Source organism: Myxozyma melibiosi (genome assembly GCF_037950935.1).
Source record: "Myxozyma melibiosi strain Phaff 52-87 chromosome Unknown BZA70scaffold_7, whole genome shotgun sequence".
Classification (NCBI taxonomy): domain Eukaryota; kingdom Fungi; phylum Ascomycota; class Lipomycetes; order Lipomycetales; family Lipomycetaceae; genus Myxozyma; species Myxozyma melibiosi.
The window spans coordinates 116366-141992 of NW_027042921.1; the positions used below are offsets into that span (position 1 = coordinate 116366).

The 25627-nt window shown below is 52.1% G+C and overlaps 12 protein-coding genes across 12 annotated transcripts; 4 read left to right on the top strand and 8 right to left on the bottom strand.

Moving 5' to 3' along the window:
* Nucleotides 1-510: 510 nt before the first annotated feature.
* On the bottom strand, nucleotides 511-1505 carry BZA70DRAFT_239380 (ubiquitin-conjugating enzyme/RWD-like protein; the record flags this gene model as incomplete). Its single annotated transcript, XM_064910474.1, has 7 exons — nucleotides 511-647; nucleotides 720-851; nucleotides 901-953; nucleotides 1010-1124; nucleotides 1187-1224; nucleotides 1279-1320; nucleotides 1384-1505. The coding sequence occupies 7 exons, from the start codon at nucleotides 1503-1505 to the stop codon at nucleotides 511-513; spliced, it is 639 nt and encodes a 212-aa protein (XP_064767654.1).
* A 236-nt stretch (nucleotides 1506-1741) lies between these two features.
* BZA70DRAFT_178823 (deoxycytidylate deaminase) lies at nucleotides 1742-3089 on the bottom strand. Its single transcript, XM_064909920.1, has 2 exons — nucleotides 2558-3089; nucleotides 1742-2498 (listed from the first exon to the last, which is right to left on the bottom strand). Exons 1-2 carry the CDS (start codon nucleotides 3031-3033, stop codon nucleotides 1847-1849), a joined length of 1128 nt encoding a protein of 375 aa, XP_064767655.1. The 5' UTR covers nucleotides 3034-3089; the 3' UTR covers nucleotides 1742-1846.
* A 113-nt stretch (nucleotides 3090-3202) lies between these two features.
* On the top strand, nucleotides 3203-3788 carry BZA70DRAFT_289948 (uncharacterized protein; the record flags this gene model as incomplete). The annotated part of the gene is made up of 2 exons (XM_064914162.1): nucleotides 3203-3444; nucleotides 3503-3788. 2 exons carry the CDS (start codon nucleotides 3203-3205, stop codon nucleotides 3786-3788), a joined length of 528 nt encoding a protein of 175 aa, XP_064767656.1.
* A 184-nt stretch (nucleotides 3789-3972) lies between these two features.
* On the bottom strand, nucleotides 3973-4849 carry BZA70DRAFT_289949 (FAR-17a/AIG1-like protein; the record flags this gene model as incomplete). The annotated part of the gene is made up of 4 exons (XM_064914163.1): nucleotides 3973-4171; nucleotides 4234-4564; nucleotides 4634-4662; nucleotides 4722-4849. The coding sequence occupies 4 exons, from the start codon at nucleotides 4847-4849 to the stop codon at nucleotides 3973-3975; spliced, it is 687 nt and encodes a 228-aa protein (XP_064767657.1).
* Nucleotides 4850-4982: 133 nt separating this feature from the next.
* On the top strand, nucleotides 4983-6032 carry BZA70DRAFT_178923 (uncharacterized protein). The gene is made up of 4 exons (XM_064909921.1): nucleotides 4983-5377; nucleotides 5433-5516; nucleotides 5573-5676; nucleotides 5745-6032. Exons 1-4 carry the CDS (start codon nucleotides 5072-5074, stop codon nucleotides 5893-5895), a joined length of 645 nt encoding a protein of 214 aa, XP_064767658.1. The 5' UTR covers nucleotides 4983-5071; the 3' UTR covers nucleotides 5896-6032.
* Nucleotides 6033-9235: 3203 nt separating this feature from the next.
* On the bottom strand, nucleotides 9236-11027 carry BZA70DRAFT_279632 (Nuf2 family-domain-containing protein). The gene is made up of 3 exons (XM_064912811.1): nucleotides 10796-11027; nucleotides 9728-10734; nucleotides 9236-9670 (listed from the first exon to the last, which is right to left on the bottom strand). Exons 1-3 carry the CDS (start codon nucleotides 10890-10892, stop codon nucleotides 9356-9358), a joined length of 1419 nt encoding a protein of 472 aa, XP_064767659.1. The 5' UTR covers nucleotides 10893-11027; the 3' UTR covers nucleotides 9236-9355.
* Nucleotides 11011-12441, bottom strand: BZA70DRAFT_179133 (concanavalin A-like lectin/glucanase domain-containing protein). The gene is made up of 3 exons (XM_064909922.1): nucleotides 12424-12441; nucleotides 12054-12358; nucleotides 11011-11980 (listed from the first exon to the last, which is right to left on the bottom strand). Exons 2-3 carry the CDS (start codon nucleotides 12238-12240, stop codon nucleotides 11325-11327), a joined length of 843 nt encoding a protein of 280 aa, XP_064767660.1. The 5' UTR covers nucleotides 12241-12358; nucleotides 12424-12441; the 3' UTR covers nucleotides 11011-11324.
* A 645-nt stretch (nucleotides 12442-13086) lies between these two features.
* Nucleotides 13087-15057, bottom strand: BZA70DRAFT_279636 (concanavalin A-like lectin/glucanase domain-containing protein). The gene has a single exon (XM_064912812.1). It carries the CDS (start codon nucleotides 14888-14890, stop codon nucleotides 13304-13306), a length of 1587 nt encoding a protein of 528 aa, XP_064767661.1. The 5' UTR covers nucleotides 14891-15057; the 3' UTR covers nucleotides 13087-13303.
* Nucleotides 15058-16280: 1223 nt separating this feature from the next.
* On the bottom strand, nucleotides 16281-19181 carry BZA70DRAFT_179167 (VTC domain-containing protein). Its single transcript, XM_064909924.1, has 2 exons — nucleotides 18679-19181; nucleotides 16281-18603 (listed from the first exon to the last, which is right to left on the bottom strand). Exons 1-2 carry the CDS (start codon nucleotides 18714-18716, stop codon nucleotides 16425-16427), a joined length of 2217 nt encoding a protein of 738 aa, XP_064767662.1. The 5' UTR covers nucleotides 18717-19181; the 3' UTR covers nucleotides 16281-16424.
* Nucleotides 19078-20647, top strand: BZA70DRAFT_179141 (ketopantoate hydroxymethyltransferase-domain-containing protein). The gene is made up of 3 exons (XM_064909923.1): nucleotides 19078-19434; nucleotides 19503-19607; nucleotides 19672-20647. Exons 1-3 carry the CDS (start codon nucleotides 19189-19191, stop codon nucleotides 20395-20397), a joined length of 1077 nt encoding a protein of 358 aa, XP_064767663.1. The 5' UTR covers nucleotides 19078-19188; the 3' UTR covers nucleotides 20398-20647.
* BZA70DRAFT_179217 (long chain fatty acid oxidase) lies at nucleotides 20648-23496 on the top strand. Its single transcript, XM_064909925.1, has 3 exons — nucleotides 20648-22315; nucleotides 22368-22635; nucleotides 22691-23496. The coding sequence occupies exons 1-3, from the start codon at nucleotides 20897-20899 to the stop codon at nucleotides 23128-23130; spliced, it is 2127 nt and encodes a 708-aa protein (XP_064767664.1). The 5' UTR covers nucleotides 20648-20896; the 3' UTR covers nucleotides 23131-23496.
* BZA70DRAFT_279644 (uncharacterized protein) lies at nucleotides 23480-25606 on the bottom strand. Its single transcript, XM_064912813.1, has 4 exons — nucleotides 25317-25606; nucleotides 25057-25232; nucleotides 24716-25003; nucleotides 23480-24660 (listed from the first exon to the last, which is right to left on the bottom strand). Exons 1-4 carry the CDS (start codon nucleotides 25417-25419, stop codon nucleotides 23608-23610), a joined length of 1620 nt encoding a protein of 539 aa, XP_064767665.1. The 5' UTR covers nucleotides 25420-25606; the 3' UTR covers nucleotides 23480-23607.
* Between the last annotated feature and the right edge of the window lie 21 nt (nucleotides 25607-25627).

Below are 25627 nucleotides of genomic sequence, written 5' to 3' on the forward strand. Positions count from 1 at the left end.
CGGAAGGGATGGGCAGCCATAAATACAAAGCTCCGGGCGGTTGGCAGATGGGGCTCGCCAAGCGCACGGGCCGAGCCACGTGGAATCTTGTGGCTGCCACGAGGCCCATGCGCCGCATCGCACCGCCACAGGCCCGAGCCGGAGCCCCATTTCCTGCTCCTGCTCGCCTCTTATTGTTGTCCGCTGTGTAATTATCAACTATATTGACGTACATACTAGCTACTCCTTGTCTGCTCGCAGCCGTACGTAGACCAATAACAACAAACAAATATCCATAACTCCGATTCTGGGGACCTCCTTCCGGCCGTTTCAACTGCTACTGCTGCGGCAACAAGACAGGAAGAAACAATACAACCGACGACCAAGAAACAAGCACTCAGAAGAAATGACCTTCGTGAATGTGGTGCAGTCAAAGAAGCAAGGGGATGGTGATTGCGCGAACCCTACACAAACCCCCCGGCAGCCAACCAGGCAGGGCCTAGTTCAATCTGCCTCCTCGCAGACCTCAAACTAGACCTCCATCGCACCCGCCAGCTCCTCGTCCGAATCATAAGCAGCAGATCCCACAGAGCTCATTTCCTCGTCGTCTGAGCTCTCATCCTTGTCTTCCTCCATCGCGTCCGCGCTCGCATATTTGTTCACATAGTCTAGATATCCCACCGTGTCAGCCTCGTTTTGGTCTCATTATTCAGGGAAATTGCTGCGTCGCATCTGCTCACCCTTTACTCGGTTCTCGTATGCCTTTGGCTCTCGCATCAGCAATGCGGCCGCTTCTCCGTTAAGCGGGTCTGTCGGGTTCGGATACCGCAAAAGCTGTGGAAGAAACACCTCGAATATATTGATCATGTCTGCTTATGTTTAGTAACCCTCAAGATTGCCAGAAGACAAGTGCTCACTTACCAAACATAGGACTCCAAGTCTGATTAATCACGTCCAGGCACACAGATCCGCTCCTATCCTCCAATTAGCCGCTGCTGCAACTCCACATCTATCTCCGACCCTTACGTACAGTTCGTCAATGTTGGGATGGAAAATCCGGTTCATAAAGCCAATCGATGGCGACTTGTACGGATACTGATCAGGCAACTCAACCCGGACTTTCCAGATTCCGGACTGGAACGGAGCTGTTATTGCAGACTTAGCTACTTGAAACAAGATGCTTGCCAATCCGCACACAGTTGCTTACTCTCATCGGGTCCCTTAAACCGCACATAAAACTCTTGCCTAAATCACTGTCAATATCCAAATTCAAGAAAGCAGACACAGGAACCGACATACATGCTTCCGTTCACCAATGTGACCTCATAGTCGCTCATGAGCCTGCATGACGACGTTAGCATTGCACTGCAGATCATCAATGCACCCATTCACTGAAATACTCACAACTTCATGACATCGGTCTCCATACGACGCTTAGGCGAGCTAAACAGATCAAGAACATAGTCAGAATACCAACCGCTCAACAAACCAACATGAACGATCAATTGGTAGCCTCGGGATCGCATCGTCACGCAACCAGCAAGGCCCACACTCCTTCACAGCAACCCACCTCATTTCGTTCGACCGTATCAAAGTAAATCAAACAGTTATCACTATCTTTGTCGTAAACTCCTGAATATCACCACTTAATCACACGGACTGCGGGCGTTTCTGTAGTTCTCTGGCTGTGGCAAGTTGGACCGGCCCAGTGGTGCAATTGCTCCCAAGTCGGATCGCAGGCCAGGCGCCTCCCGGAACCACGTGACTCTTATTTAACCGCCGAATTCGGTCGGTCTGAGTCACGTGAGATATGATGACATAATGCAGTGTGTAGTTTCTGTAGGGTTTATTGCTTCTATTGCTTTGCCTAAATCAGGATGGTTCCCTCCTCCGGGGGCCAGTACTGGCGCACCTTCACGCCTCCTTCGCTCAGGACTTTGAAAGACTTCTCGTCCATGCTGTATGATCTCGAGTAGACGACCTCGGTCAGACCCATCTGCACGATCTTGATGCTGCACGTCAAGCACGGACAAGTATTACAGTACAGCACCGAGTCGTCGCCGATCCGTTCCCGCCCACTCTCTAGCAACGCGTTCTCCTCCGCATGCAGACACAAACACGTTCCCAAGTTGCTGCCGTCGACGCCACCGTCGTTGCATCGCGCGCAGCCGCCTTCGTTGCAGTTCGTTATGCCGCGCGGCGTGCCGTTGTAGCCCGTAGAAATCACCCTTTTCCCCCGCGCAATTACGCAGCCTACCCGTCGCTTCATGCAGTTACTCCGCCGCGCTGCAAGATTAGAAAGCTGCATAAAGTAAGCGTCCCACGACGGGCGCAGACGAGACTCGTCCGTGAGATTCAGGTTGGACAGACGGAGGTAGAGGAGTTCTAAACTCTGGGATACGTTGAGGATGTGTAACGTCGCCTTGTGCATGATCGGAGCAAGCGCGTTAGAGCCTGCATACATCTCGGTATCAGACTGCGCTGTGAAGTCTTCAAACGACAATTGCGTTTTTGCAGTTCTGAAGGAGCATCGTATTAGCCTTCAACATTAAGAGAACAGGAAATAAATATCGCTTACTTCATATTGGTCAGATATCTCTGATATCGCACCGTCACCGGCGCCTGGACAGCAAGCAGCAGAAAAAAAGGTCTTGTAGAAAGCGTTTCGAGAGTATCAAGAGTATGAATATTTGTCGTCACGAATTTCTCGCGCCACCGTTTAGTCACATACTCAAGCAGTTCTTCTGCCGAGTTGAAAACTACATGGCTCGACCCTTGATCTTCCGAGCTGTCGATATCCGACAACGCAGACGACTCGCGCTCAAACCTTGAATTTTTTGAGAAAGCCAACTCGTCTGCCGACCCATTCTCCTTTTGTGATCCTGCTTCGATCTGGTTCTGGTTCTGTGCCGGATCACGGACTGCGTCCGGAGGGCTGTGTGTTTTCGGGGTTTCCCGGGACTGGATGTAGAGTCTTGTGAAGCCCTGCAGCAAAAGATAGCGTGCTATTTCATTCTTGCCAGAGAGCGATTGCCCACAGATGCCGATCAACATCTTGCTGCTTAATCAGACGAGAAAAGAGAGCTGCAGACAAAAGATTCTGAAGACGCGTAGAGACGCGTGCGAAATAGAAACTACAAACCCCTCAGCGCTGAGCCGCCTACAGGAAGCCTACGCAGCTGCTCATTCGATATCGATCCAAGGCCATGCGACCAGATTCTTCATGTCAAATGAGATCTCTGCTCTGTTGAACAAGCTGAACCCGCGCGCGGGCGTCCAGAGTGGGTCTGCTGCCGAGACAGCCGACAGCAAGCCGGCCCGGAGCGGGACCACAGCTGACGGGAGCAAGATCACGGACGTGGACGAGGCGGTGCGGTATATCAAAACAGTCGTTGCCCGGGACGAGAATGCGATTGCGCGGATCCGACGGATGAAGAACAATCAAGCTGAGCATGAGGCGCAATGGTCTGTGGTGCTAGTTTGCTGTCTCATAGGAGAGGTTGCTAATACGTTGAGAATGAAGGTATCAGCGGAGACTCGAGCTTCTGGAGAAACATAAGGCGCGCCGGGAGGGCCGCAAGAAGTTGGCTGAAATGCTGCAGCGGATAGGCGGTGATGCCTCAACGGCACCATCAGAGGCAAGTGACTATGAGATCACTTCAGGGGACCGGAGTACTGACACTGACTATGAATTCTACAGGAGGCGGATCTGGAAGCAGAACAAGCCGATCTGCGAGTTTACGATCAAAAAGTTTACAATGCACAGATGGCGATGCTCAAATCGTTATCTCTGGAGTTGGGTGATCTAGGCATTCCTTTCTTTGGCGGAAAGATCTCTGATCCGGGTGAGAACGAGGGTGCTGACGAAGAATTACTTCAAAACAGACGTATAGTATTGGATATTTTAGATGAGATAAGCCGGTGATCTCTCTTTCACATTGAACCCTCATAATTTATCACACACACAAAGCTACGCCAGTCCAGATCTCCGACTTATTTAGCCTTCTCCTGGATAGGAACCGGCAGCTTCTTACCATGGATCGCCATGTGGATCTTTCGGAGAGTGAGATAGATCGAAAACAGGATGATGATCGAGACGGCGAAAATCCCGATGCGTTGAGGAGTCGTGACGATCTCGAGAAGGGGATAAGGGTAAAACCCGTTCATTGCATATGTCTTTTGAGTCCAGAACCTAGAGTTTTATCTCAGTATCAGCGAGAATTGTTTGCTTGAGCTTGAGGTGTGAGCACGTACCAGTATCCCACGCCGAGACTGGAATAGAGAACAAAAGTGGCAGCAGGGTGAATGATCCAGTTACTAGTGAATACAAAGTAATCCACGAGCAACAAAATAGACGGAGCGCCATGCAGTCCGAAATCCACCAGCGGCGGAAGCACGGCGTCGATGTTGTCGGGCACGAGAAGTTTTTTGTCGTAAAGAAATATTGAGCCGTAGAGGACGCTGATCAAGACCTCGACCGGGGCGGCGATGAGGAGGAAGCGGTTCTTGGTCGCGATGAGGGATTGGGAGTCCATGATGTGGCCCATGAGCCCGATGGTGACTGTGATGTAGCTGAAGACGACGCCTAGACAGGTTTGAGGTCAGCAGCTGAAGAGTATACAGACACATGAGAACATCGGGATAGAAAACTCACCGAGGATGGTCAAAAACTGCAGCTGACCACTGAACGAGGATACACATTAGCAAAGCCGATCTTCCCTCGACTTGGTGCCTGAACATACCCGTATGATCTGTTAATGAATGTATCCAACTCAAACACGTATTTGAGATCCAGATTGAGGATCGCCGCAGTAAGCGCATAAAGCGCAGTCGCAGGAGAAAGAAACGCGGTGCTGTCCAGTTCCAGCATTGCTCACTCAACAAATCTCTGTGCAGAACGGGGTCAAACCGAGAGGGGTTCCGGACCGAGAAGAGGAAGAGCGGAAGGAATAAGAAGCCGCACCGAGTTAGTGCGGCTCGGCCGTACGCCATCTCATTTGCCTCCGTGTACGCAACCGCGCTACGCGTCGCGACTCGTCCGCCTTCTGCTTCTGCTGTTCTGCAGCTGCGTTGCAGAAGAAGTACGGCCTGGATGAGAAAACACAAGCGTAAGCTGGCGCGTCATGAGTCCGAGATCGCGACCGCGAACAGGGGCATCCAGACCATCAGGTCCGCGTACTCCTACGCGGCACCGTTACGCGACTTTCTTGCGCGGTTTGTCGGATTCACAGTCACAGAGGATACTAGCGAGAGTCAGGATGATATCCTTGGTGATTTATTAGAATATGCGATTGTTGCTGTGGAAAATCTGGAGCAGACGGAAACGGCGTCGGTGAAGCTGCGGGCACTGGCTCCTGAAGATCAAAGGGATTCGGCTCAGTTCCCGTCCATGACACAGGTAGGTCGCGTGGGGTTATGGAGTTTATATGGTTTGATGCTGATTGAAACGCAAGGTCATATTCCGGGTCATTCATGCGCTCTCATCAACATCTGGCAGATGGGACCGGAGCAACGTGCTAGCAACAGGATTCACCTCCGTATGTTCATCTACAAACCCATCGCGTATGACCGTCGACTGACAAACATCTTGAAGCGAGACGAAGAAGGTGCTACGATAGGAAACCCCGTCGTCCAAAGGTATGCGAGCGACCACTATCGTCTTCTCTGTGGCGTGCAGTGGCAGCGCTTGCTTGAAAGGTATCGGTTTTGTTCCAGACTTGCTTTTGCGGGGCGATCGGGTATCTGACCTTGTGCTCTGGATCTAGGATTGGAGGGCACGCCATGATGTTTTTGCTCCGTTACGGGAGTATTTATGTGACTATCGACAAAAGCGTTGACTCTGCTTTTCATCAATTATCCGGTATTGAACCCTCTCTCGACTTAAGTACCATTTCTCTGCCCCGTACTTGTGTCTAACATCACATCTCCTCCAGGACGCGCACTGCACGATCTGCAATTCTTCGGAAACGCGAAGCGGCAGAAGCGAAGAGCCGGAGACATTGCACAGCAGAACATCGCTCCTCCGTCGTCACCCGCCAAATTACTTTCGTCGCCGAGAAAGGAGAAGGCTGAGTTGGAGCCGGCGAAAAAGTTGTCTTCCAATGCGGATGATCACGCGGGCGATGCGAATTGGAAACGATTGGCTTTGTGCGTTTGCTTTCCATGAGAAGTCTATGCCTTTGAAGTGAAATGACTGACTATTTATTATCGTCCAGATCCAAGCTGAATACAATCTCCGTACCCCGCCACGGCATGCTTTACTCTGGACCAGGCACAAACACCGAATCCATCCTCTCAAAGACACTCTCCCGCAGATCATCGCTCTCTCGAACCGTAAACCCAGAGCAAACGAGCGGTACCAAGCAGCTCCTGAGTCTGATATTTCGAAAAGAATATCACATCCGAAATGTTTTTGACATTGTTTCCGCCGGGAATCCACTGCCCAGGACGAGTATCCCGACACCACCGCTGGACGAATACGCTAATGACCCGTTACCAAGGGCGCTTAAAGGCACTCCGTTTGCACTCATCCAGCAAATCCAGCGACGATGCAAACAAACCCGTTTCGATGGCTTGCTGAGATACTACTGTCCATCGAAAAGAGTACAAGTTCGCTCTGAGCGGTTGAGTTTTTCAGAATCGCAGGTCGAAATGGGCGAGGGCCAGGATATGCTCGCGAGCGCGACGCCGTATCATTCTGTGATCGCGTTTGTATCTGCTGCTCTGAATCGACTTTTACCTCGGGCAGCACTTGGAACGTCAATGAACTGGAAAGTCTTCTACAAAAGTACTCAGACCTTTATTTTGACGATTGATCGAGTGAGATGCTAATGATTGTTTGTGATAGATGTGGAGCTGGAGGTAGTTCTGGGCCGTTATGAGACAGTCACGATTCATCGCCTTCTCCAAGGTATAAAGATCCTCGACATCCCCTGGCTCGGAAAACCCGTCGGCGAGCGGAAACTATCCCGCCCGGAATACGTCAAACGGCAGATTCTATTTGCGCAGTTTATATACTGGGTCTTCAAGGACCTGATTCCCGACATCATATCTTCCTTCTTTTTCGTGACCGACTCTGCCACGTCGCGCAACAAGCTTCTTTATTTCCGACATGATGTCTGGATGCGACTGTGCAAGGCTCCGCTGGCGATGATCAAAGACAGCATGTTTGAGCCGGTCCATCCGAGCGTTGTGAAGAGACTTGCTGAAGATCCGAGCAGGACGCTGGGATTTGGATCGATCCGCTTGCTGCCGAAGGAGACCGGAGTTCGGCTTATTATGCGTCTGAGCAGCAAGAATCTCGCGCGCGTATGTACCTCTTTGCTCTTTTTATATAAGTTTGATACTGACTCTTATAGGGCATAATTGAGAAGGCGACCTACTCAAAAACAGATCGGAGCATCAACCAAAACATGCGACCTGTACTGTTAGCACTGACCTTCGAATACCATATGAACAGAGCAGCGCTAGGATCTACGTTATTCTCAATAGGCGATGCCGAACGCCGTCTTATTGAGTTTCGAAAAACGCAGGACTTTACAAGACAACAAAAGTACTATTTCGTCAAGGTCGACGTGCAGGCTTGCTTCGACTCGATCCCTCCGGCAGCAGCATACCGCGCTGCGAAGCATTTTCTCAAGTTGAGCGAGTATCGTACGCGACGGTACTCAAAGGTCACAATGAGAAACGGCGTTCCCGCGCGCCAGTTCCTACAGACAGCTTATCCGGGTTCAGTCGACGACAGCCTTGGCGACATGGGGCAGGAGTACATCGACAAACTGGTCTCATTAGTGCAAGCTCTGAGCGGTTCGGACGAAGACTCACAGGACGGCGGGCCGAGGTCTGGATTTGGAGAGCTGGTGAAGATGAGGCAGCAGTTAAAGAACGCGGTGTTTGTGGATGGCGTGCGCTTTGACCGGCATGAGAAGAATGCGCTGTTGACTTTGTTAATTGAGCATATTGCGGGGCATATCGTCAAGGTGAGTACTCTTATAACATTCAAGTCGGCTTCCTGTTATGTATTAACGGCTATATTAGATTGGAAACCAGTACTACAAGCAGAAACGAGGGATTCCTCAAGGCTCTACAGTCTCGTCATTCCTCTGCAATCTCCTCTACGCGACCCTCGAGCGCGAAGAACTATCCTTCACAACCGAAACTAATGACGGCCTTCTAATGCGTCTGACAGATGACTTTCTTTACATCACATCCGACCTGTCCAAAGCGCAGAAATTCTTCAGGACGATGCATATGGGTAAATCCGAGTACGGAGTGCAGATCAACGCGAGCAAATCGCTCGTGAATTTCGATATCGGGTTGCCGGATGGATCGTGTGTGCCGAAATTGGAGAATTCAGACGAATTCCCGTTTTGTGGGTTTACGATCGATGTGAGGACGTTGGAGGTCAGAAGAGATCTGTTGAAGCGCGTTGCGATTGGTATGCTGCCGACAATTCTCCGCGTTCTGCTTTGAGTGTGTTTTGCTGACGGTGTATAGATGTACGATCGGTCATCACAGTGGAGTCCAGTCGCCAACCACAGAAATTCTTCATCTCGCGCATGGCAAAGTAAAGTCCCCATTCTTCCAACACAGTATGCTCAGTACTAACCCTGCTACTCCAGTGCGGTCTCGGTTCTATTCCCGAAAATATACGGAAACCGCGCGCTGAACTCACACGACACGATCCTCATCAACTTGTTCCGCACGTATATAGACCTAGCAATGCGGTATGCGCAGTATGCGCGCACTCTGAGGCGACAGAGTAGACGTGCGTGGGTGGCTCGGCCGCGGTCGAGAGGAGATCCTCGGGGGAAGGCTGTGAGAGAGAGTCTCTCTACGGATTGCATGAGACGTATGTTATGCTCGTGCTGGACTGCAGAAGACTTCGAATGGCTAACGTGAAGATATGGCAGGCGCGATCTCGAAAATAATCTCCAAATCTGCTTCCTTTGTCGAATCCTACGACAGCCGCGTCACCATTCTCGAAATGAAATAGTAAGTAACTTCTCTTTCACTCTACTCTCCGACTTCTTCTCTCTAACCTCGTGTAAAGTCTCGCGTACCACGCCTTCATCATCGTCTTGCAGCGAAAACATACAAGTTTCAAACCCATCCTATCCTGGCTACGGACGGAGATCAAACGCGTACCGCGCTCGTTGCGGCGGTCTATGGCGCATATTTTGCAAGATACTGCGGTGGATGTTGTTATTAGACGAAAGTACTAGAGCCTATAATAGAACTATTACTGAAGATTTATTCTCGAATCCACCCTATCAATACACTAAATGCCCAAAACCAGAATTATAAAAATAAGGACAATTTATCATACACTAGCAAAGAAAAAATACAAAAACATAGATGACAAAATAGCAACACCTCACTTCTCAATACACTGCTCCATTTCACCCAGATACAGCTCAACGTGCTTCTCAAGCTTGAGCAATTTGTTCGTCGCCGAACGCACGTCGTTCTCCAGCTGCTCTCTTAGTTCCGCCTGCTTCTTCTCCACGCCGGCGATTATCGACTTCTTTTTCTCCATCTCTTGCGTCACGACACTTCGTTCGGCTACTAGGGCCGCGTATGCCTCTTTGAGCTCTTGAGTGCGCTTCTGAACGCTGTCGCGTTTTTGAAGACGCTGTTCTTGAAGTCGTTGGATGCGTTCTTCGGCATTTGCGAGTTGTCGTTTGAGTTGCTATACAGTTCAGTTAGTCGTTGAGCTCAGAAGCTATGTTTACGTAAGAGTACTCACAGTTGACTTTCGTTCGACTTCGTGCACTTCAATCTGACGTTGGTCGTGTAATTCCATCAATCGGGCAAGTTGTCTACCCGCCTCTTCCTGCTTCCCGAGCTCGTTCTCAGTCTCCTCCATAAGCTTCAAGCTGCCGGCAATATCCTGCTCAATAGTCTTGAACGACTCAATAGAGATCTCCAGCGCCCGCAGTCTTCTTTCCAACTTGTCGATCGCCGATTTGCCTGCTTGCACACTCTCACTCATCTCCTCGTTGATCTTGCGCAGGGTACTCGGCGAGTCAAGCACATACGGCCGCAACTTCTCACACTCTTTGCGGATCTGCGTCGTGAGAAAGCTCTGGTCTTCAAGTTTTCCAACAAGCCGACTTTTGTCTCTCTTATAAGCCTCGTGCTCGTTGTGATATTGGTCCTGAATCTTCTTCAGCTTCCGTAGCTCCGCCTCGACCTGTCGGTTATGTTCCTGTGCTTCGCGAATCTTTGGTGCATCCTGCTCTTTCTGCATCTTCATATCCTGGAGTCGTTCATTATAAGACACAATCTCCTGATAGCCTCGTTCTGTAGCCAAAGAAGTCTCCTCGCTACGCTGGATCAAATCTTCGCAGATACCCATATGCTCCTCTCTGAACCTCGCGAAATTGACCACCGCCGACAGCAACCTGCGAATCCGCTGCGTCTCCGGCTTCATAAAATCCATCATTGAAAAATCATCAATCCCGCAGATTTGCATCAACTTGGCCGACGCCCGCACAAGCGCAAACATACTCCGCGCTGCGCGCGCCGAGTCAAACGTCTCGCGCCCTTCACAGCAGGCCTCGAGGATCGGAACTTGATTCTCGTACGTGATGCCGAGGAAAGAGGCAATCATTTGCTCGTATAGCTGTTGCACGAATATCGCGGTCGGTTTCTGGAGCATCTCTTCTGCGACGATGAATTCGCAGCCGCGCAGGCAGATTGCAATCTCGGCAAAGTCTAGAAGGGGGAAGATATCGCCCTGGAAGGAAGGTTCTATAGCAAGATTAGCACAAACGAAGTGATTCAGCAACTTGAATAGCATCGCAAGACGTACGGGAGCGACCGGTGGAAGATCCAAAGCCGCCCTGTTTGGCGACCAAGGACTTGCGCGCGCTAAAGTTAGCGGTCGACTTGCGCGCACTGAATGCCATTGTATTTTTCGAGCAAAGACTCTGCTGAGCGAATTTGTGTGGTGGTATAAAGATATAGACAGAGAAGGGGTTGCAGATGAAGAAGGAGTCAGAGAGAATGAGACGTGGGATGCGCGTTTGGGAAGAAAGAGAACGCCGCGAGAGATGTCTTTGTTGTGGTCTGTCAACAAACCTACACACGCTAAGCTAAATACAGTTGTCACGGCAACCACTTTCCGAGCCGCAGCTGAATAGTAAACACAAACCCCACAAAATCATCCATTCACTTTACGATTAAATACAGATACAGCAGTCACCGTGGCATATTGTCTGGTGCAAACGAGTCAGGGAACTTGTATGCACACTCATTCTATCATATTACTCATACATAGGCTCAAAACACAAGCTGGTCAAATACAATTCACAATATTGCAAGCAGATCCTTCTTCATCGTCAAAAAAGGGTGATGAACAAAACAGCAACGGCGGATAGCGCTCCTGCGCTCAGGTAATTGCATCCTATCTGCGCTCCTGCACTGGTAGTGACGACAGCTGGCGAGGCTGAAGCAGTTGCATTTGAAATCACAGGAGGTAGAGTCACGTTCTGGACTGGCCCGACAGGACTTAGAGCTGGATTCGCTGTTTCTGTTGCTGCTGCTGTTATTGTTGCTGCTGTGGTCGTTCTCGATGAGCTATCAGAATCCCGCTTTTGGTTTTCGTGTCGTAATATCTCAGCAGCCTCAGGATCTCGTGCCAACAGTCTCGAAGTACCGGTGGAGTAGTCTTCGATATATATACCCTTCACAAAATAATCGAACGGTGCCTGCGACATATTCGCCAACCCTCCAGCCCACCCGATGGTGCCTTCGCTGTTAGACGGGCTTCCTGCGACCCAGGATCCGACCTTGAATTGGGAAGGTGAAGAAGGAAATCCCTGGGCAGAGGCGGCTGATAGAGTGCGCACGGCCACGCCATCGACTGACCAGACGATCTGGGAGGCAGTCCAGTCTATCGTGTAGGTGTGGAAGGAAGACGTTGCGGCGCTGACAGAGTGAATTCCTCCACGGTTCCAGGTGGTGGTGTTGCCCTTTGAGAAGTAGTTGCTCTGGACTGTTGTGAATTTTAATGAGATTAGTGATCGATCTATGCGGGTAGAACGAGGGCATGGAATGTTAATACATACAGTGTTCAGAGTCCACTCCTACCCATTCGATATCGATCTCGTCCCCATCATCAGAGAGCAGAACGAGTGCGCTCACAATACCTCGTCCTGGTGCAGCTTGCGCGAACGCCTGTACCTTTCCATACATTATCGAAAAGTCGGATGCCAATGTAGGCGCGTCGTCGATGCCTGTGATTGAGATTTTCATACCGCGGTCGGAGCTGTAGGATATGTGATCGGCCTGGTATGTTGGCGAGATCTGAGCCGCTGCAAGGCCGTCGCCGTAGTCATGGAAAAAAGTGCCGTGTAGCTCCGAGGGAATCGCGCTGGCGGGGAGGATTGTGAGAAAGCATGTGAAAGTCAGTAGGGCGAGAGAACGCATATTGCAGACCGATGAGCTGATAAGATCAATGACCGGTGTCTACAAGAGAGGAGAATAGACAATCAGAAAAGTCGTAGCGGCAGTAATCTGCTGGGTTAAATAGATATACATCTAGAAGTCTGGTGCGGGTGCGGAGATGATAAATTGCCGAAACAGCCAGCCGCGAGCCAGCCGTGCGAACCGCGTGTCTCGGACGGAAATAGATGATAATTATAGAAATCAGATATATTGCGTCATCTCCAAGGCCATTTTAAGTACATCCGCCTAATAATCAATCCAATCGGATGAATAGCGCAGAACGCGCACGCTGCCACGCGACAGGGTTCTGGTGTTCCGAATGAGATCGAACGCGAGAGCCACGAAGCTCGGTTTCTGTACCTGTGACAAGAAGCCAGGCGATGCATAACATCAGCCAAAGAACATGTTTGGCCGGTGATGAGGAGAAAAGAGGGAAGATCTGCGGTCCCGCAGTGGTTTTTTTTAGATTTGTTTATTGTCTTCTCTGTTGGCGATAGGGTTTTTGGATTATTCGTCGAGAGGGTGGACCGAGGGTTGAGGAGGATTGTCTACGAGTTGCCTAATCGAGAGAGCACGCGCTCGCTTTAAGTAGAACTGGTGCTGCGCCTCTCCAAGTCTACGCGCAGCGTCTTTTTCACTACGGGTTGAAATAGATTTTATAGTTGATCAGTGAATTGTATGATACTATGTACAGAAATGCAAAGATTTTATGAGCAAACAAAAGAAACTGTCTCAGCGCAAAACACACAGAATAAAAAACACCCAGATAGCCATTAACCATTTATGAAGAAACCCATTAATACAAAACAAACTCGGAGGCAGCAAACAGGAAAAATAAAACGCATACTCACAATTTCCACGTAGAGATCATTTACAGGCCCAAGAACAAAGCTCCGACGAGACCGGCGATGGAACCGGCGACGGCGACGTTGACGCGCACGCCGGCGGCGGCGTTGGTGGTCACCGAGGCGATGCCGGAGGAGGAGGTCGAGGTGGCTGAGGTGGTCGAGTTCGAGGAGACGGTGGAGCTGCTGGAGGAGTTGGAGTAGCCAGTAGATGCGGATGCCGAGGAAGTGAAGGTTGTGAAGGTGGAGGCCTGCGATGAGGAGATGGGGGTAGCGCTGGTGGTGGAGTTGGCGATCAGAGTGGACTGCGGGATGTAGAGAGATTCGGATGCGGATGCCTTGGAGCTGGTAGCGGAGCTGGAGACAACGGGAACACCGACCGCGCTGGTGGCGGATCTAGCAAACGACGACGACGACGACGACGACGAAGAGGAAGAGCTAGGCTTGACCGAAGTCGAAGAGGACGAGGTAGAGCTAGGCTTGATCGAGGTCGAAGAGGACGAGGTAGTGCTAGGCTTGATCGAGGTCGAAGAACTGGAGGTGGAGACCTTCGACGAGGTGGGAGCCTTAGACGAGGTGCTGCGCACAACCGAGGACGAGGACGAAGATGAGGACGAAGACGAGGACGAAGTCGAAGTGGACGACGAGGACGAGGACGAGGAAGTCACTGAGCTGGAGGTAGTGGCAGAAGAGGAGGTAGTGGCAGAAGAGGAGGTAGTGGCAGAGGAGGAGGTAGTGGCAGAGGATGATGTAGTGGTCTCGACAGTGGAGGTCGCGCTAGAGGCAGCAGCCGAAGTCGAAGAGTCGGCGGTCGATCCGCTGACGATCGAGATGGAGTCCGAGTCGCCGGTCTGGTCAGTGTAGACGTACTCCGATCCGGATGAGTAGTCGACGACGTACAGGCTCTTGACGTAGAAGTTGAAAGGAGCGTTAGACAAATCAGCCAATCCACCGGCCCAGATGATAGTGCCCTCCTCGTTGTCAGACGAGCCACCGATCCAGGAACCCATCTTGGGACGCATAGGAGTCTGCGGGTAGCCCTCGGAGGTGGCGGGGGTGAGCGTGCGCACGACGGTGCCGTCGACGGACCAGGTGGTCGAGTCCTCAGTCCAATTGAGCGCGTAGGTGTGGAAGGTCGAGACGGCGGCAGAGGCGGTGTGGTACTCGCCGCGGTCGTAGGTGGTAGTGTCGCCCTTGGAGAAGTAGTTACTCTGCACGCTGTCGACCTCGCTGCCGACCCACTCGATGTCGAGCTCGTCGCCGTCGTCGCTGATGAGAATGGCGGAGGAGACGATGCCGGTTCCAGGAGCGGCCTGGGCGACGACTTCCATGTATCCGTAGAAGATGTAAAAGTCCGCGGCAACAGTGGGCGCGTCGCCGCTGGCCTCTATCGACATGCACAGTCCGGTCGTGCCGTCGTAAGAGATGAGGTCGCTGCCGGCGGTGGCTGAGATGCGGTCGTTAGCGCCCGTGGTGAAGTCCGCCTGGAAGCTGCCGCCGAGACCCGGGTCGGGATCGCAGGAGGTGGATGTGAGCGGGTCGCAGGTGGTGGCGGAGGCGATGGAAGCCAGGGCCAGGGCGACGGTTGAGAAGAGGGCCGGTCTTGAGATCATGGCAGCTGAGATGACTGGGTCGTAGATGCGTGGAAAAGATGGATCTTGGTGCGAAAGAGAGACGTGAGCCGGATTGATGGAGAATAGAGAAACAGCAAGAGGCCGGGAGAAGGGATCTAAATAGTCGGGAGGCGAAGGAAGGGATGGCCAGCCACAGTCGGAGGAGGTCGAACAAGACGCGTATAGGAGCTGCCTAAAACGGTATGAAGAGGTCTTAAAATAGTGGGTGGCTGGGTTCTGCTGGGCGCATGACGTCGGCCGCGGCTCGCAAAACTCAGGGGGCGGCCTCTCTGCTGTTCGCTTAGCTCGGTGCTCGAAATAGCACCAGGTTTGGGACGTACGACCGCTGTGCTACTATACAGCCGTTATTATTTACTATTGAGAAGATAAACGGTTTATAGATCCTGTGTTTTTAAGAAGCGTAGCTTGAAAAAGCGGATTTGAATCATCTACATTCGAATCTCTAAGACTATACCACTCGGAAAACACCGCGAAGGCCGACCAAGCCCCAGTGCTTGTTACTCAGCCAGCCGTCAGCCAGCCAACCACACGGCCAGCCATCGATCGGCCCGACCGTCCGCACGACCACGCCATGAATCATCCTTGTAGACCGATATACTGTTCCAGTTTCCTTCTCTGACAGGGATCTTGATTACCAGCCTCTAATTTTGATACTATTGCAGCTATTGTGTGTTCAATCCACTCGCATTCTGCATCGTCGAAACAAATCCTGCAGCCCGACGCAAGGGGTGGCTGGCTGGCACAGAAGAATCCAGAGCAAGCCTCAGCTTGCGTGGCTCATTCCTCGGCATTGACTCTCGTCCATCGCCTACGCGCGTCCTTTCCTCTTCCAAATCACTGCCTCATTCGTATTCTTCCCTTCCGTTAATCGGCTCGAAGAATGAAGGAGAGGCGTTATACTATGGCGCAAGGATATTGGCAATCTGCCCGCCCCCTGGTTCTTTAGATTAGACCTCGCGTCCTGCACGCGTCCCGGTCGCGTCTGAGTGATTTTTTTTACTCTGCCTTGTTCATGTGCGTTATTTTTATTTTTATCTGCCTTATTGTGAATCCCCCGGCTCTCGCATGCCTAATCGACTATTTTCCAGGAGCTGTTTGTTTCGCTCTTCGTGCTCGTAAAAACAAAATTCCGCGCACTCAAATTTTCTCAACAATGGAACAGCGGCATGCCAGTCTCTCGTTCCTCTCCGTTGCTCAGCCTGTTTCCTCCATGGATTTTATCTAAACCGCTGGAATACGCATGCATGCGATTCGGGCAACATCGGTAGCGGGCATTTGGTGTTCCGACTATTAAATCTTCTCTCAAACGCGAACTGCGCCACCCTCCTCCACGCTCCTGTCGACTGGCGCTGGCGCCCCACGTCTGCCAAAAATAGTCTACTCTACTGATATCTACGACCTCGTAGTTCACTAACAAAACGATACAAAATGATATATCCATATATTCAAGTATTCTCTCTAGGCCTGTATGCATAATTTCTAACGCCCGATTAGTAGTCTCAACAGACATCTTTTACCACACCTGAATCACATAATTCACCAAGACCGAAAGCACAAACGCACCGCACATAAACCCGGTCCCGATCTGATCATCGTACCGGATCGCGCGTCGCAGTCTGATGGCCCGCAACCGCCAGAGATACAACCCAATACTGTAAAAGACCATCAACACCGCCGTGATCATAAAGAAAAAGCTCGCGTAGGCGGCCCGCTCGTTACCGAACGCACGCAAACTTCCAGAGATGGCAGACAGGTAGATGCCGATCTCGAGCCAGTTCAGGAAAGTACGCTCGTTTGCAAAGTAGACCTTGGGCTCGATGCGCACTGGGATATGAATCAGTTTTCCCGGCGGCGCATGGAACACGCGCTCCTCGATCGCCGGCACGGTCGACGTGCCGGGTACGGGTCGCTCGGCCTCGAAAATCAGCGACTCGGTCCACGAGCGCATCGTCTGGCCAATCTGTCGCACGGTCTCGTTGAAGTTGTGGAACTGCGCCGTCCGGCGTGATCGGGACCGCGATCGGTCGCGCGAGATTCCCATGAGCGGAATGTGCTCGGCGTCTTCGTCGTCAGAAACGTAGTCGTGGTGCTCTTCCTCGTAGTTGTCGCCGCCGTGTCTCTGCGCAGAAGCGCTCGATCCGTCGCCGTTATGCGCCAAAGCTTCCTCCTCATCCATTGTAATATCGCCCGAGTTGGAGCTCAGGATATCGTCAGAGTTAGACAGCGACGAGGTAAGATTGTTTGGTCGTTCGATGCCAAACTGGTGCGAGATCGGCTTGCGGATGTCGACGTCCATCTGCGGGAACCAGTACGGGATAAGCTTGACCTTGCTCGGCAGAAGCGTAGCCGTTCCATGGATGAACTTTGAGAACTTGGGCACTGCCTCGACCAAGTGCGAGGCCACGAGGTCGCGCACCCACTGCGGCGGCTCCTGGCCCATCTGCGTCTGCAGCTTGACCTCGAGCACGGCGTACGGGAACCGCTCGACGTCCTTGTCCGGCAACTGGTTAAACGGCCAGTCGATGCCGATATCCATCCTTCGCCAGTTATTTCCCGCGCGCCGACGCCCGTCAAAGTCATCCTCGCGCACCATCGTGAGCTCGGTATCGAGCGAGATACGCACGCGCGCGTCGCCGGGAAGCTGGAACGCTGTTCGGTTGTAGAACGAGCGCACGACTGGTTTCAGTTTTCGAGTAAGCACAGAGTACTGCACTTCGCGCGCCAACTGCTCGAGATCCTCGATCTCCTTTGGCGACTTCTTGCCGTCCTCGCGCATTTTCTTGAAGGCCTGGTCGACGGTATAATCACCCCGCAAGAACGCATTCACGTTCTTCTCCTTGAGCGAGAAACGAGCCTTGACAGACTTCTCTCCCGTCCAGTCTTCACGATGCGTCTTTCGCTCGACGAATACGGTGTCGGTCGACATTCCACCGTACCAACGCAGACGGACGGCCTCCGCGCCTTCGGATTTCTCAAGTCGGCCGCGGTAAAGCTCGAGGTCGGCGTTGTCATAGTAGATCGAGGAAATCGCCGAGTCCTCCTTTTCGAATTCTTTCGAGGCGTTGAAGACGAGCACGGGCAAATGCTTGAGAATGAGCAGCTTGAGCTCGGTGATGTTGTCGGGATGAACCCAGTATTTTGTCGTCTGGCGTACAAAGTTCTGCTGGCCACCGCCAGCCGAGGAGTCACCCTGGACCGGGTTACCTCTAGTGCGCACGAGATCGTACAGCTTTGAAAGTTTGACGACAAGCGGATCGTAGTCGTCTTTGAAGAAGGGCTTTGCGTTCAAGCGGGCGGCGAAGATCGGTCTGAGGATCCAGTGCGTGACCTTGTCGTGCTTCTTGATGATTTTCTGGAAACCGGTATAGTTAAGCTGAGTGAACTTTGCGAGATCGTGTACGTCGGAGAGAATCTCCTCGAGATCAAACTCGAGGTCCTCGAAAGCCTGCTCAGAGAGCGGAGAGGAGGTGTCGATCGAGCGGATGGCGTCCTGCACCTTGACGTCCATCTCTTTCACGCGCTGGTTGATGGAGTACGTCCGCAGCTTCTGGAAGTCGTACACTTTCTCGAGTTCTTCCTCGAGAGCCTTGACAAAGGCTTCCTCGGACTCCTCCGACCACTCGCCATCAGCGCCGCGGGCGTCGAGCAGGTCCTTGAGTCCCTGGTAGTCAATGTAGTAGTAGTAGTAGTCGCTGCGTGCAGATAAACGCTTGAGTTAGTATGACAGTGTGTAGTAAGAGCATTGAATGTTTAGAATAGTAGCATACCGAATGAGCGAATCCTTGAGCTGCTGTCCGAAACGCATGGCTGCTGGAAGTATGCGGTCTGATGTTTACAGACGATAAGGTGACGAGGGAGCAGGTACGAGAGAGAAGACGCACAGCACCAAGAGAAATAGAATAGCAAATAGACAAAAAAAGAAGCGGAGAAGACGAAGAAAAGAAGAAGAAAAGGACAGCACCGTTGATCCGCGCGTCGGCCTCGAGTTGGTCTTCAGCTGGTCGTTCACGAGTTTTTGTGTGGCCCACTCCGGCTGGCCCAATGAGACCTGCATCACCGCCGCACGTGTATCTGATTCTATGTAAACATTTACTAAGCAGCTTATTTAACTTATTAGTAAGCCTGCAACATCTGTAAGGGCCTCGTGAGATGGCGGGACGAGCTCTACGGCGGATAATACATCACGTCCGCTCAAGCCAATGACATATAAGAGCATAGTAAAACTCCTGGAGCGATGCCGGAATACTCCCTTCAGATAAGGCAGAGAAGCACCAATTATGGCATTGAACAGAGCGTCACGCGCATACGCTCGTCGGCTGATGACGATGCCGCCGATTGTCGCGCGCAGCACTGCGACAAGCAGCTGGAGTAGCTGCCGGGTGCTCGGTAAATCAGCAGGCACGAGACTGTACAGCAGCTATCCTACCCCAGAGGGAGCTCCTGCTGCTGCTAAAGCACCTTCCCAGAAGAAGGTGACGCTCCTAGGGCTTCAAAATCTCTACAACTCAAACACTCCCATCACGGTATGTTTATCAGCTAAATTGGCTGCTGTTGTCCTCCACTACATGGGATGCTGACTGTCCCGCCCAAGTCTATAACCGCTCATGATTACCCATCGGCCGTTGTCGCTGAGAAAGCGGGCGTCGACATGATTCTCGTTGGCGACTCGCTTGCTATGGTTGCCCTGGGATACAATGTAAGTCAAGTACACTGATTAGGTGCAGAGATTGGAAAGAATGCTGATGCGGTGGTGCGAACAGAACACAAACATGCTCTCGCTAGACGAGATGCTGTACCACTGCCGGGCGGTCGCGCGCGGCGCAAAGAGACCGCTGCTGGTCGCGGACCTGACGTTTGGAAGCTACGAGATTTCACCGGAACAGGCGCTGGAGTCGTCGATCCGGCTGGTAAAGGAGGGTAATATGGAGGCTGTTAAATTGGAAGGAGGACGTGAGATGGTACCGACAATCAAGAAGATCACGAATGCGGGGATCCCGGTCCTGGGCCATATCGGTCTGACGCCGCAGCGAAGTACGTCGCTGAGCGGTTTCCGCGTGCAGGGCAAGTCGATTGAGGATGCTCAGGCCCTGATTGAGGATGCGCAAGCACTGCAGGAGGCCGGCTGCTTTGCGATCGTGCTCGAGGCTGTTCCGGATGCGCTGGGGAGGATCATCACAGAGAAGCTGCAGGTGCCCACGATCGGGATCGGCGCAGGGGCGGACTGCTCGGGACAGATCTTGGTGCAGCTCGACATGCTCGGCCAGTTTGACAAGTTCACGCCCCGGTTCGTGAAGAAGTATGCGCAAAACTACGAGACCAACGTCGCTGCATTACAAGAGTACGTGAGCGACGTGCGCGCGCGCGCGTTCCCGGCCGAGGAGCACGTCTACAAGATGAACGGCGACATCCTAGCCAAGCTTCAGACCTCTCTCGGTTCATCACCAGACCAGGGAGCAGAGGAAGCGAGCGACGACGCGCGCAAATGAGGAGCTGCGCACGTGTCGATGTCAAAGATGCCAAAATAGAGTTGAACATGAGACGATGACGTAATTTAACTTTTAATTTTTTCGCTTGGCCGGCGCCCTGATTCTGCGGGGAAGCCGCGAGTATTTGATGCGGCCCGCGTGCAGCCCTCGGCGCAGCATCGCGTGCAGCCAGCAGCACTCTGCATGAATCCGCCAGCCTTATCTCTGTTTGCCCTATAAACGATTGGCTCTCGCTGCTCATGTTTGACCTCGCGCCCTTCTCCGTGCCCGGTCTGCCTGCTCTCAGCCGCTCTATAACTAACCGTCTGCGCCGGCTGCGCTCTGGCGACTCCTCCTCCGACTCTACCCAAGTCACCGACTTCCCTTACTCCCTGCCGCCCTCTGCTGCTCCTTCTTCGCACAACCTTGCTGTGGCTCCTGCTCCTGCTGCATCTTCCGTTTCCGAAAAGGGAAAACAACCTGTCCGTCCATCCACATCCAACTGACCCTAAACAAAGCCATGACCTCCATCCCGACCCTCACCGACGCCCAATGGGAGACACTGATCGCCGCCGCCGACACCTTCGTTGGCGAGGTTAGTGCCGATTCTCTTATTCAGTCCCTTGGATCTCATACTTTCTCTGATAACCCTTCCTACGAGTCCACCCTCCGCGCCTTTGCTGTCGATCGTCCGTCGACTCATGTCGACGACTACAAGCGCGACGTCGCCGTCCGTTTTCTGTTCACGCAGACTGAAGCTAACCTTCAGTCTTTGCGCACCCTTCTGAACCTGCTTGACTACCGTGCCTCGTCGTTGATCTTCACCGGCCATGCGTGCGCGTTCAGGAACCTCTCCTTCAAGCAGAGGGAGGCCGTCCTCCTCGGATGGTCCACCTCCCGCCTGCCTCCGCTCCGTATGATGTACAGAACGTTCTACTCACTCAGCGTGTTGCCCTATTTCAAAGTCTCTGGCCTTGCCGCTCCTGCCATGCGCTTTCCCTTGCGCAACCCGGATGCAGACGACCACGAGCGCTACGCTAGCAAGACGTTCTACCGCTACAAGATGATCACGCAGGCTGAACTTCTCAGATCGACCTTTGATGTCGTCATCATCGGCTCTGGCAGCGGTGCCTCTGTTTCTGCTACGCGGATTGCGCAGGCGGGCTACTCTGTCCTGGTCCTCGAGAAAGGCCGATACTATCACCAGGACGAGCTTAACATGACTATGGACGAAGCGAGCGCGGCCTTGTATGAGAACAAAGGCCTGTTTGAATCTGAAGGCCGCAACATCACCTGTCTCGCGGGTTCCACTTTCGGCGGTGGCTCGACCGTCAACTGGAGCGCAAGTCTCAAGCCAAGCGCAAAGGCTCGACACGAGTGGGCTGTCCAGCACGGCGCCAAGTTCTATGCCACGCGCGAGTACGATCGCGCGCTGACCTCGGTCTGTGAGTTCATGGGCGTGTCGGACAAACATATTGTTCACTCGCGCGCGAACCAGATCATCCTCAGCGGTTCCGAGAAGATCGGGTCGCCTGCTCATGCTGTTCCGCAAAACACCGGCGGTCATACGCATCGCTGCGGATTTTGCGGCGCCGGATGCAGGTTTGGCGAGAAGCAAGGCGGCGTTGCCAGATGGTTCGTCGAGGCCGCTAAGCACGGTGCAAAGTTTCTTGACCAGGCTTTAGTGCGGAAGATCAGGACTAAAGATGGACGCGCGATCGGCGTCGATATCACTGCTTACGGTTTCCACGAGCTGTTTGTTCCTGCTAAGCTCGTGGTGTGTGCTGCTGGGTCGATGAACACGCCTGTCGTTCTGCAGAAGTCGGGTTTCACAAACAAAAATATCGGACGCCATTTGCATATCCATCCTGTTGTCTTTACATACGGTGTCTGGAAGGACATTGAATTCAACGCGCATGGCGAGGCCATCTTGACTGCAGTATGTTTACTCTTTCCTTTTCTTGTTCCTGCAGTCTTGCTAATTTTTTCAGGTGAACACGGAAGTCGACGATCTCGACGGTCAAGGCTACGGCGCCAAGGTCGAGTGTCTAATCCACCAGCCCTCGCTCATGTTTGCGGGCATGCCATGGCGCGGCGCCGATGATTACAAGAAAACACTGGCAAAGTTCAATAACATTGCGACCTTCATATCGATCGCGCGTGATAGAGGTGAGGGTGAGGTGTATTATGACGCAAAGACGGGCACGCAGGGGTTTAGGTACCAGGTTAATGAGTTTGATCGTCACTCCATTGCGGAAGGTAAGACATAACTTCTAACTGCTTCTCGAGGTGATTGGTATCTAACCAAGTGTAGGAATCATCAAAATTGCTGAAATCTGCCTGGCCGAGTCCGTGAACGAAATCCATGCCGCCGAAACGCGCATCCCGCCCTTTATCGCCACTGCCGAAGACCACGAGCAAGGCCGCCTGAGCCCCCGTTTCCAAGCCTGGTGCGAGACCGTGCGCAGATATGCCGGAACACCGTTCAGTTCGATCATCGGCACCGCGCACCAGATGAGTACGTGCCGCATGGGTTCTTCGCCCGTGACCTCGGCGACGAAGACGACGGGAGAGCTGTGGGAGTGTAAGGATCTGTTTGTCACGGACGCGAGTGTGTTGCCGAGCGCGAGTGGAGTTAATCCGATGATTACGGTGATGAGCACCGCGGAGATTATTGCGGGCAATATCGTTAAGCGGCTCGCTGAGCTCAAGCAGACGGGGGCGGCTGAGTTGGATGTGCCGTCGAAGCTATAACTCATATTTTGAGAAAAATCTCTGTTTAGGGAAGAAAAGTGGAAATGTTTGATCTCTTTGATTTAATGATGTTGTTATTTGATTTCTTTGTGAATTATATGATTTTGGGGAAATATCTAAGTCAGGCCGCATATGTTGAAGTTGCGGCGCTGCATTTCAAATTATGGTCTGATTTTTTAGCATGTGAAGCTACGCGACATTCTCTTTTTATTTCTAGTAGTCTTAGTTTATTGAAGCAGTTGATTTCTAAATGGATCGGAAAGCAGAAAACCTGATATAACACCGAGAATAAACTGGTTAGATAACCTTCCGAATTGGAAACTCACGTTTACACTTTCCTCAAAATGCAAACTAATTAACGACGATGCCATTGGATAAATGACGAGATATGTGATTGATCTTTCGATCTTCATGCATTCTATAACTAACTATAATCTATCTACTATCACTATCTATGCTGCTTTATTTTTTGTTTGGCTATAAGTTCTCCCACCATGTGATTGAGAACTTTCGAATCTTGTCCATTTCCGCGTTCCATCTCAGCTGCTCGAGCGTCTGGCTAGTGAACCGTCCCTGATAGTCGTCGCCAATGAAGGACAAAAACCTGCTTTTCTGCTCCTTCAGGTATGCTTGAAATTGGCTGTTTTCGCCGTACACGCGCGGGATCAGGCGATCCATGACGTCGAGCAAACCCCACAGACAGACGCCGAGATCGATTGTCGGTAGATCGCTGGCGAGTTCTTGGCTCTGCGGGGAAGTCGGGTCGAGCATGACTAAGAGAAGCACGATTGAGAACCGCGCCATGTGTGCCAGGCGGACGGCTTGCATCTCCAGCGCGGGCCAGAGAACGGGGTCTTGGTAGAAATATTCGATGCCGATTAGTTTTAGCGCTATAGCAAGAGATTCCTGTGAGACGTGGAAGGTTAAGAGGCGCTGGATCGAGGTGGTGAACGGTGATCGGTGGAGAGGAACGACTTTGAGGTCGCGGACAAGCGCCAGTTTGGCAAGTAATTTGTCTGCGTCGGCGGTGGTCATTATCGGTGAGCTGTCGTGCAGCTTCAGGGCAGAGATGCGGTTGTCGATGGCCTCGATCGTTCGCGGCTGGTTTCCAAACACGATGCCGCAGTTGGGACAGGATTTGTAGTTGTTGTAAAACCCAGGCGAAAGCACGTCCTGCGAGCGGTAAGGATGCAAAGCGGACCCGCACTTTGCACACACAAAATCGTTTCGATAGTCGGGTGTATCGAGCCCTGTAGGCGGTAAGCAGGACTCGCACGAGCAGATAAAGAAATACCGCTGCGAGAGGGTTTTCAGGCGGTTCGGCAGCGCGAGAGTGTTGTCGATGTAGGACACGCAGATTTCTTCGCCTTGAGCGATCTTGCGGCCCGTACGGACGGTGATTTTGCCCTTCTCAAAGATGAAGAAGGCGTTGGGGTTGCAGGAGTGGTTGAACATTGCGATTAAGCCGTCGATCATGAGGCCGACTGAGTCGAAGAGCGGGTTGACGACCGTAACCGCATTGATGATTGTCTGTGATGGTCAGCAGAGTACATGATAGATAGACAGCAGACATCTTAAAGCCCACCTTTCCGACAATCTCAATGACACCTTCAAGAGGCAACTTCGTGCCCGAAAACTCCTTTGCGCCCTTGGCCATCAGGGCGATCGATGCATACTCCTCCGTCTCGAATTTTTTGTCAAGATGACTGAGCAGTGGGGATTTCAGCCCAAACAAATCGTCGGCATGCGTGCCTTCTAGTATTAGTAGTCGCATAACTAGCACCACAAGCGTAGGCGGGATCCTGGGAGTCAGTTTTTGGAGTATTTGACATTCCTCTTGGTGAAATCGTTTGCGGTCGATAATCTCACAGGACTGCAGGTCAGTTAGCAGTGTCTTGCCTCCCCTGCAATGATAGATGGACATACCTTTGAGCAGTAGAATGTAACGCCGCAGTCTTCGCATGGGAACACGCTCTCGACGGTGGCAGGCGCGATGCCTGGGCCAGAGGCTGATACTGTCTGTAGACACCTGGCGCAGGTGGTATTTCTTGCATCTGAATTTGGTACCATCACTGTCGGATGTTTTGATAGTACTTTCCGACCTATATCAATTAAATAGACACAATCACGTCAGACGACTGTAGTCTAATAGAATCTGCAAATCAAATGAAAACAAAGGAGCTTACCGGCAGGAAGATTGGTTTCTGCGACGATTCCATGGCCACGAGGGCTGCCGAAATCCTTCACTGCCAACGACGACGGTAATTCCGCCAAAAACTCAGACTTCATTTTCAGATTCCAATATCACCTCTTCTCTCTACCCAACAACCATCACAACATATAGCAACACCTCTGTTTGTAGCAGACTGAATATCTTTTTATAGAGAAGATGGTCAAGGGCGCGGGATCAGATACGAAAGTTATCAGGTTAGGGTCCAGAAGTCCCAAACTCCCAAAACTCTAAATTTCTGGAAGGAAAAAAAAATTTGGCAAAGAA

What these genes read in the sequence shown, in the direction of transcription:
- BZA70DRAFT_178823 (XM_064909920.1), bottom strand. Translation starts at nt 3,033, where the DNA reads ATGTTGATCGGCATCTGTGGGCAATCGCTCTCTGGCAAGAATGAAATA. An exon ending in AGATATCTGACCAATATGAA is followed by an intron (nt 2,499 to 2,557) that starts GTAAGCGATATT and finishes ATGCTCCTTCAG; the next exon opens with AACTGCAAAAACGCAATTGT.
- BZA70DRAFT_178923 (XM_064909921.1), top strand. Translation starts at nt 5,072, where the DNA reads ATGAGAAAACACAAGCGTAAGCTGGCGCGTCATGAGTCCGAGATCGCG. An exon ending in AGTTCCCGTCCATGACACAG is followed by an intron (nt 5,378 to 5,432) that starts GTAGGTCGCGTG and finishes TTGAAACGCAAG; the next exon opens with GTCATATTCCGGGTCATTCA. An exon ending in TAGCAACAGGATTCACCTCC is followed by an intron (nt 5,517 to 5,572) that starts GTATGTTCATCT and finishes AACATCTTGAAG; the next exon opens with CGAGACGAAGAAGGTGCTAC.
- BZA70DRAFT_279632 (XM_064912811.1), bottom strand. Translation starts at nt 10,892, where the DNA reads ATGGCATTCAGTGCGCGCAAGTCGACCGCTAACTTTAGCGCGCGCAAG. An exon ending in ATCTTCCACCGGTCGCTCCC is followed by an intron (nt 10,735 to 10,795) that starts GTACGTCTTGCG and finishes ATCTTGCTATAG; the next exon opens with AACCTTCCTTCCAGGGCGAT. An exon ending in AAGTCGAACGAAAGTCAACT is followed by an intron (nt 9,671 to 9,727) that starts GTGAGTACTCTT and finishes TGAACTGTATAG; the next exon opens with CAACTCAAACGACAACTCGC.
- BZA70DRAFT_179133 (XM_064909922.1), bottom strand. Translation starts at nt 12,240, where the DNA reads ATGAAAATCTCAATCACAGGCATCGACGACGCGCCTACATTGGCATCC. An exon ending in AGGAGTGGACTCTGAACACT is followed by an intron (nt 11,981 to 12,053) that starts GTATGTATTAAC and finishes AATTCACAACAG; the next exon opens with TCCAGAGCAACTACTTCTCA.
- BZA70DRAFT_279636 (XM_064912812.1), bottom strand. Translation starts at nt 14,890, where the DNA reads ATGATCTCAAGACCGGCCCTCTTCTCAACCGTCGCCCTGGCCCTGGCT.
- BZA70DRAFT_179167 (XM_064909924.1), bottom strand. Translation starts at nt 18,716, where the DNA reads ATGCGTTTCGGACAGCAGCTCAAGGATTCGCTCATTCG. An exon ending in CTCAAGGATTCGCTCATTCG is followed by an intron (nt 18,604 to 18,678) that starts GTATGCTACTAT and finishes ATCTGCACGCAG; the next exon opens with CGACTACTACTACTACTACA.
- BZA70DRAFT_179141 (XM_064909923.1), top strand. Translation starts at nt 19,189, where the DNA reads ATGGCATTGAACAGAGCGTCACGCGCATACGCTCGTCGGCTGATGACG. An exon ending in ACTCAAACACTCCCATCACG is followed by an intron (nt 19,435 to 19,502) that starts GTATGTTTATCA and finishes GTCCCGCCCAAG; the next exon opens with TCTATAACCGCTCATGATTA. An exon ending in TGGTTGCCCTGGGATACAAT is followed by an intron (nt 19,608 to 19,671) that starts GTAAGTCAAGTA and finishes TGGTGCGAACAG; the next exon opens with AACACAAACATGCTCTCGCT.
- BZA70DRAFT_179217 (XM_064909925.1), top strand. Translation starts at nt 20,897, where the DNA reads ATGACCTCCATCCCGACCCTCACCGACGCCCAATGGGAGACACTGATC. An exon ending in GCGAGGCCATCTTGACTGCA is followed by an intron (nt 22,316 to 22,367) that starts GTATGTTTACTC and finishes TAATTTTTTCAG; the next exon opens with GTGAACACGGAAGTCGACGA. An exon ending in TCGTCACTCCATTGCGGAAG is followed by an intron (nt 22,636 to 22,690) that starts GTAAGACATAAC and finishes AACCAAGTGTAG; the next exon opens with GAATCATCAAAATTGCTGAA.
- BZA70DRAFT_279644 (XM_064912813.1), bottom strand. Translation starts at nt 25,419, where the DNA reads ATGAAGTCTGAGTTTTTGGCGGAATTACCGTCGTCGTTGGCAGTGAAG. An exon ending in AGAAACCAATCTTCCTGCCG is followed by an intron (nt 25,233 to 25,316) that starts GTAAGCTCCTTT and finishes TAATTGATATAG; the next exon opens with GTCGGAAAGTACTATCAAAA. An exon ending in TCATTGAGATTGTCGGAAAG is followed by an intron (nt 24,661 to 24,715) that starts GTGGGCTTTAAG and finishes TGACCATCACAG; the next exon opens with ACAATCATCAATGCGGTTAC.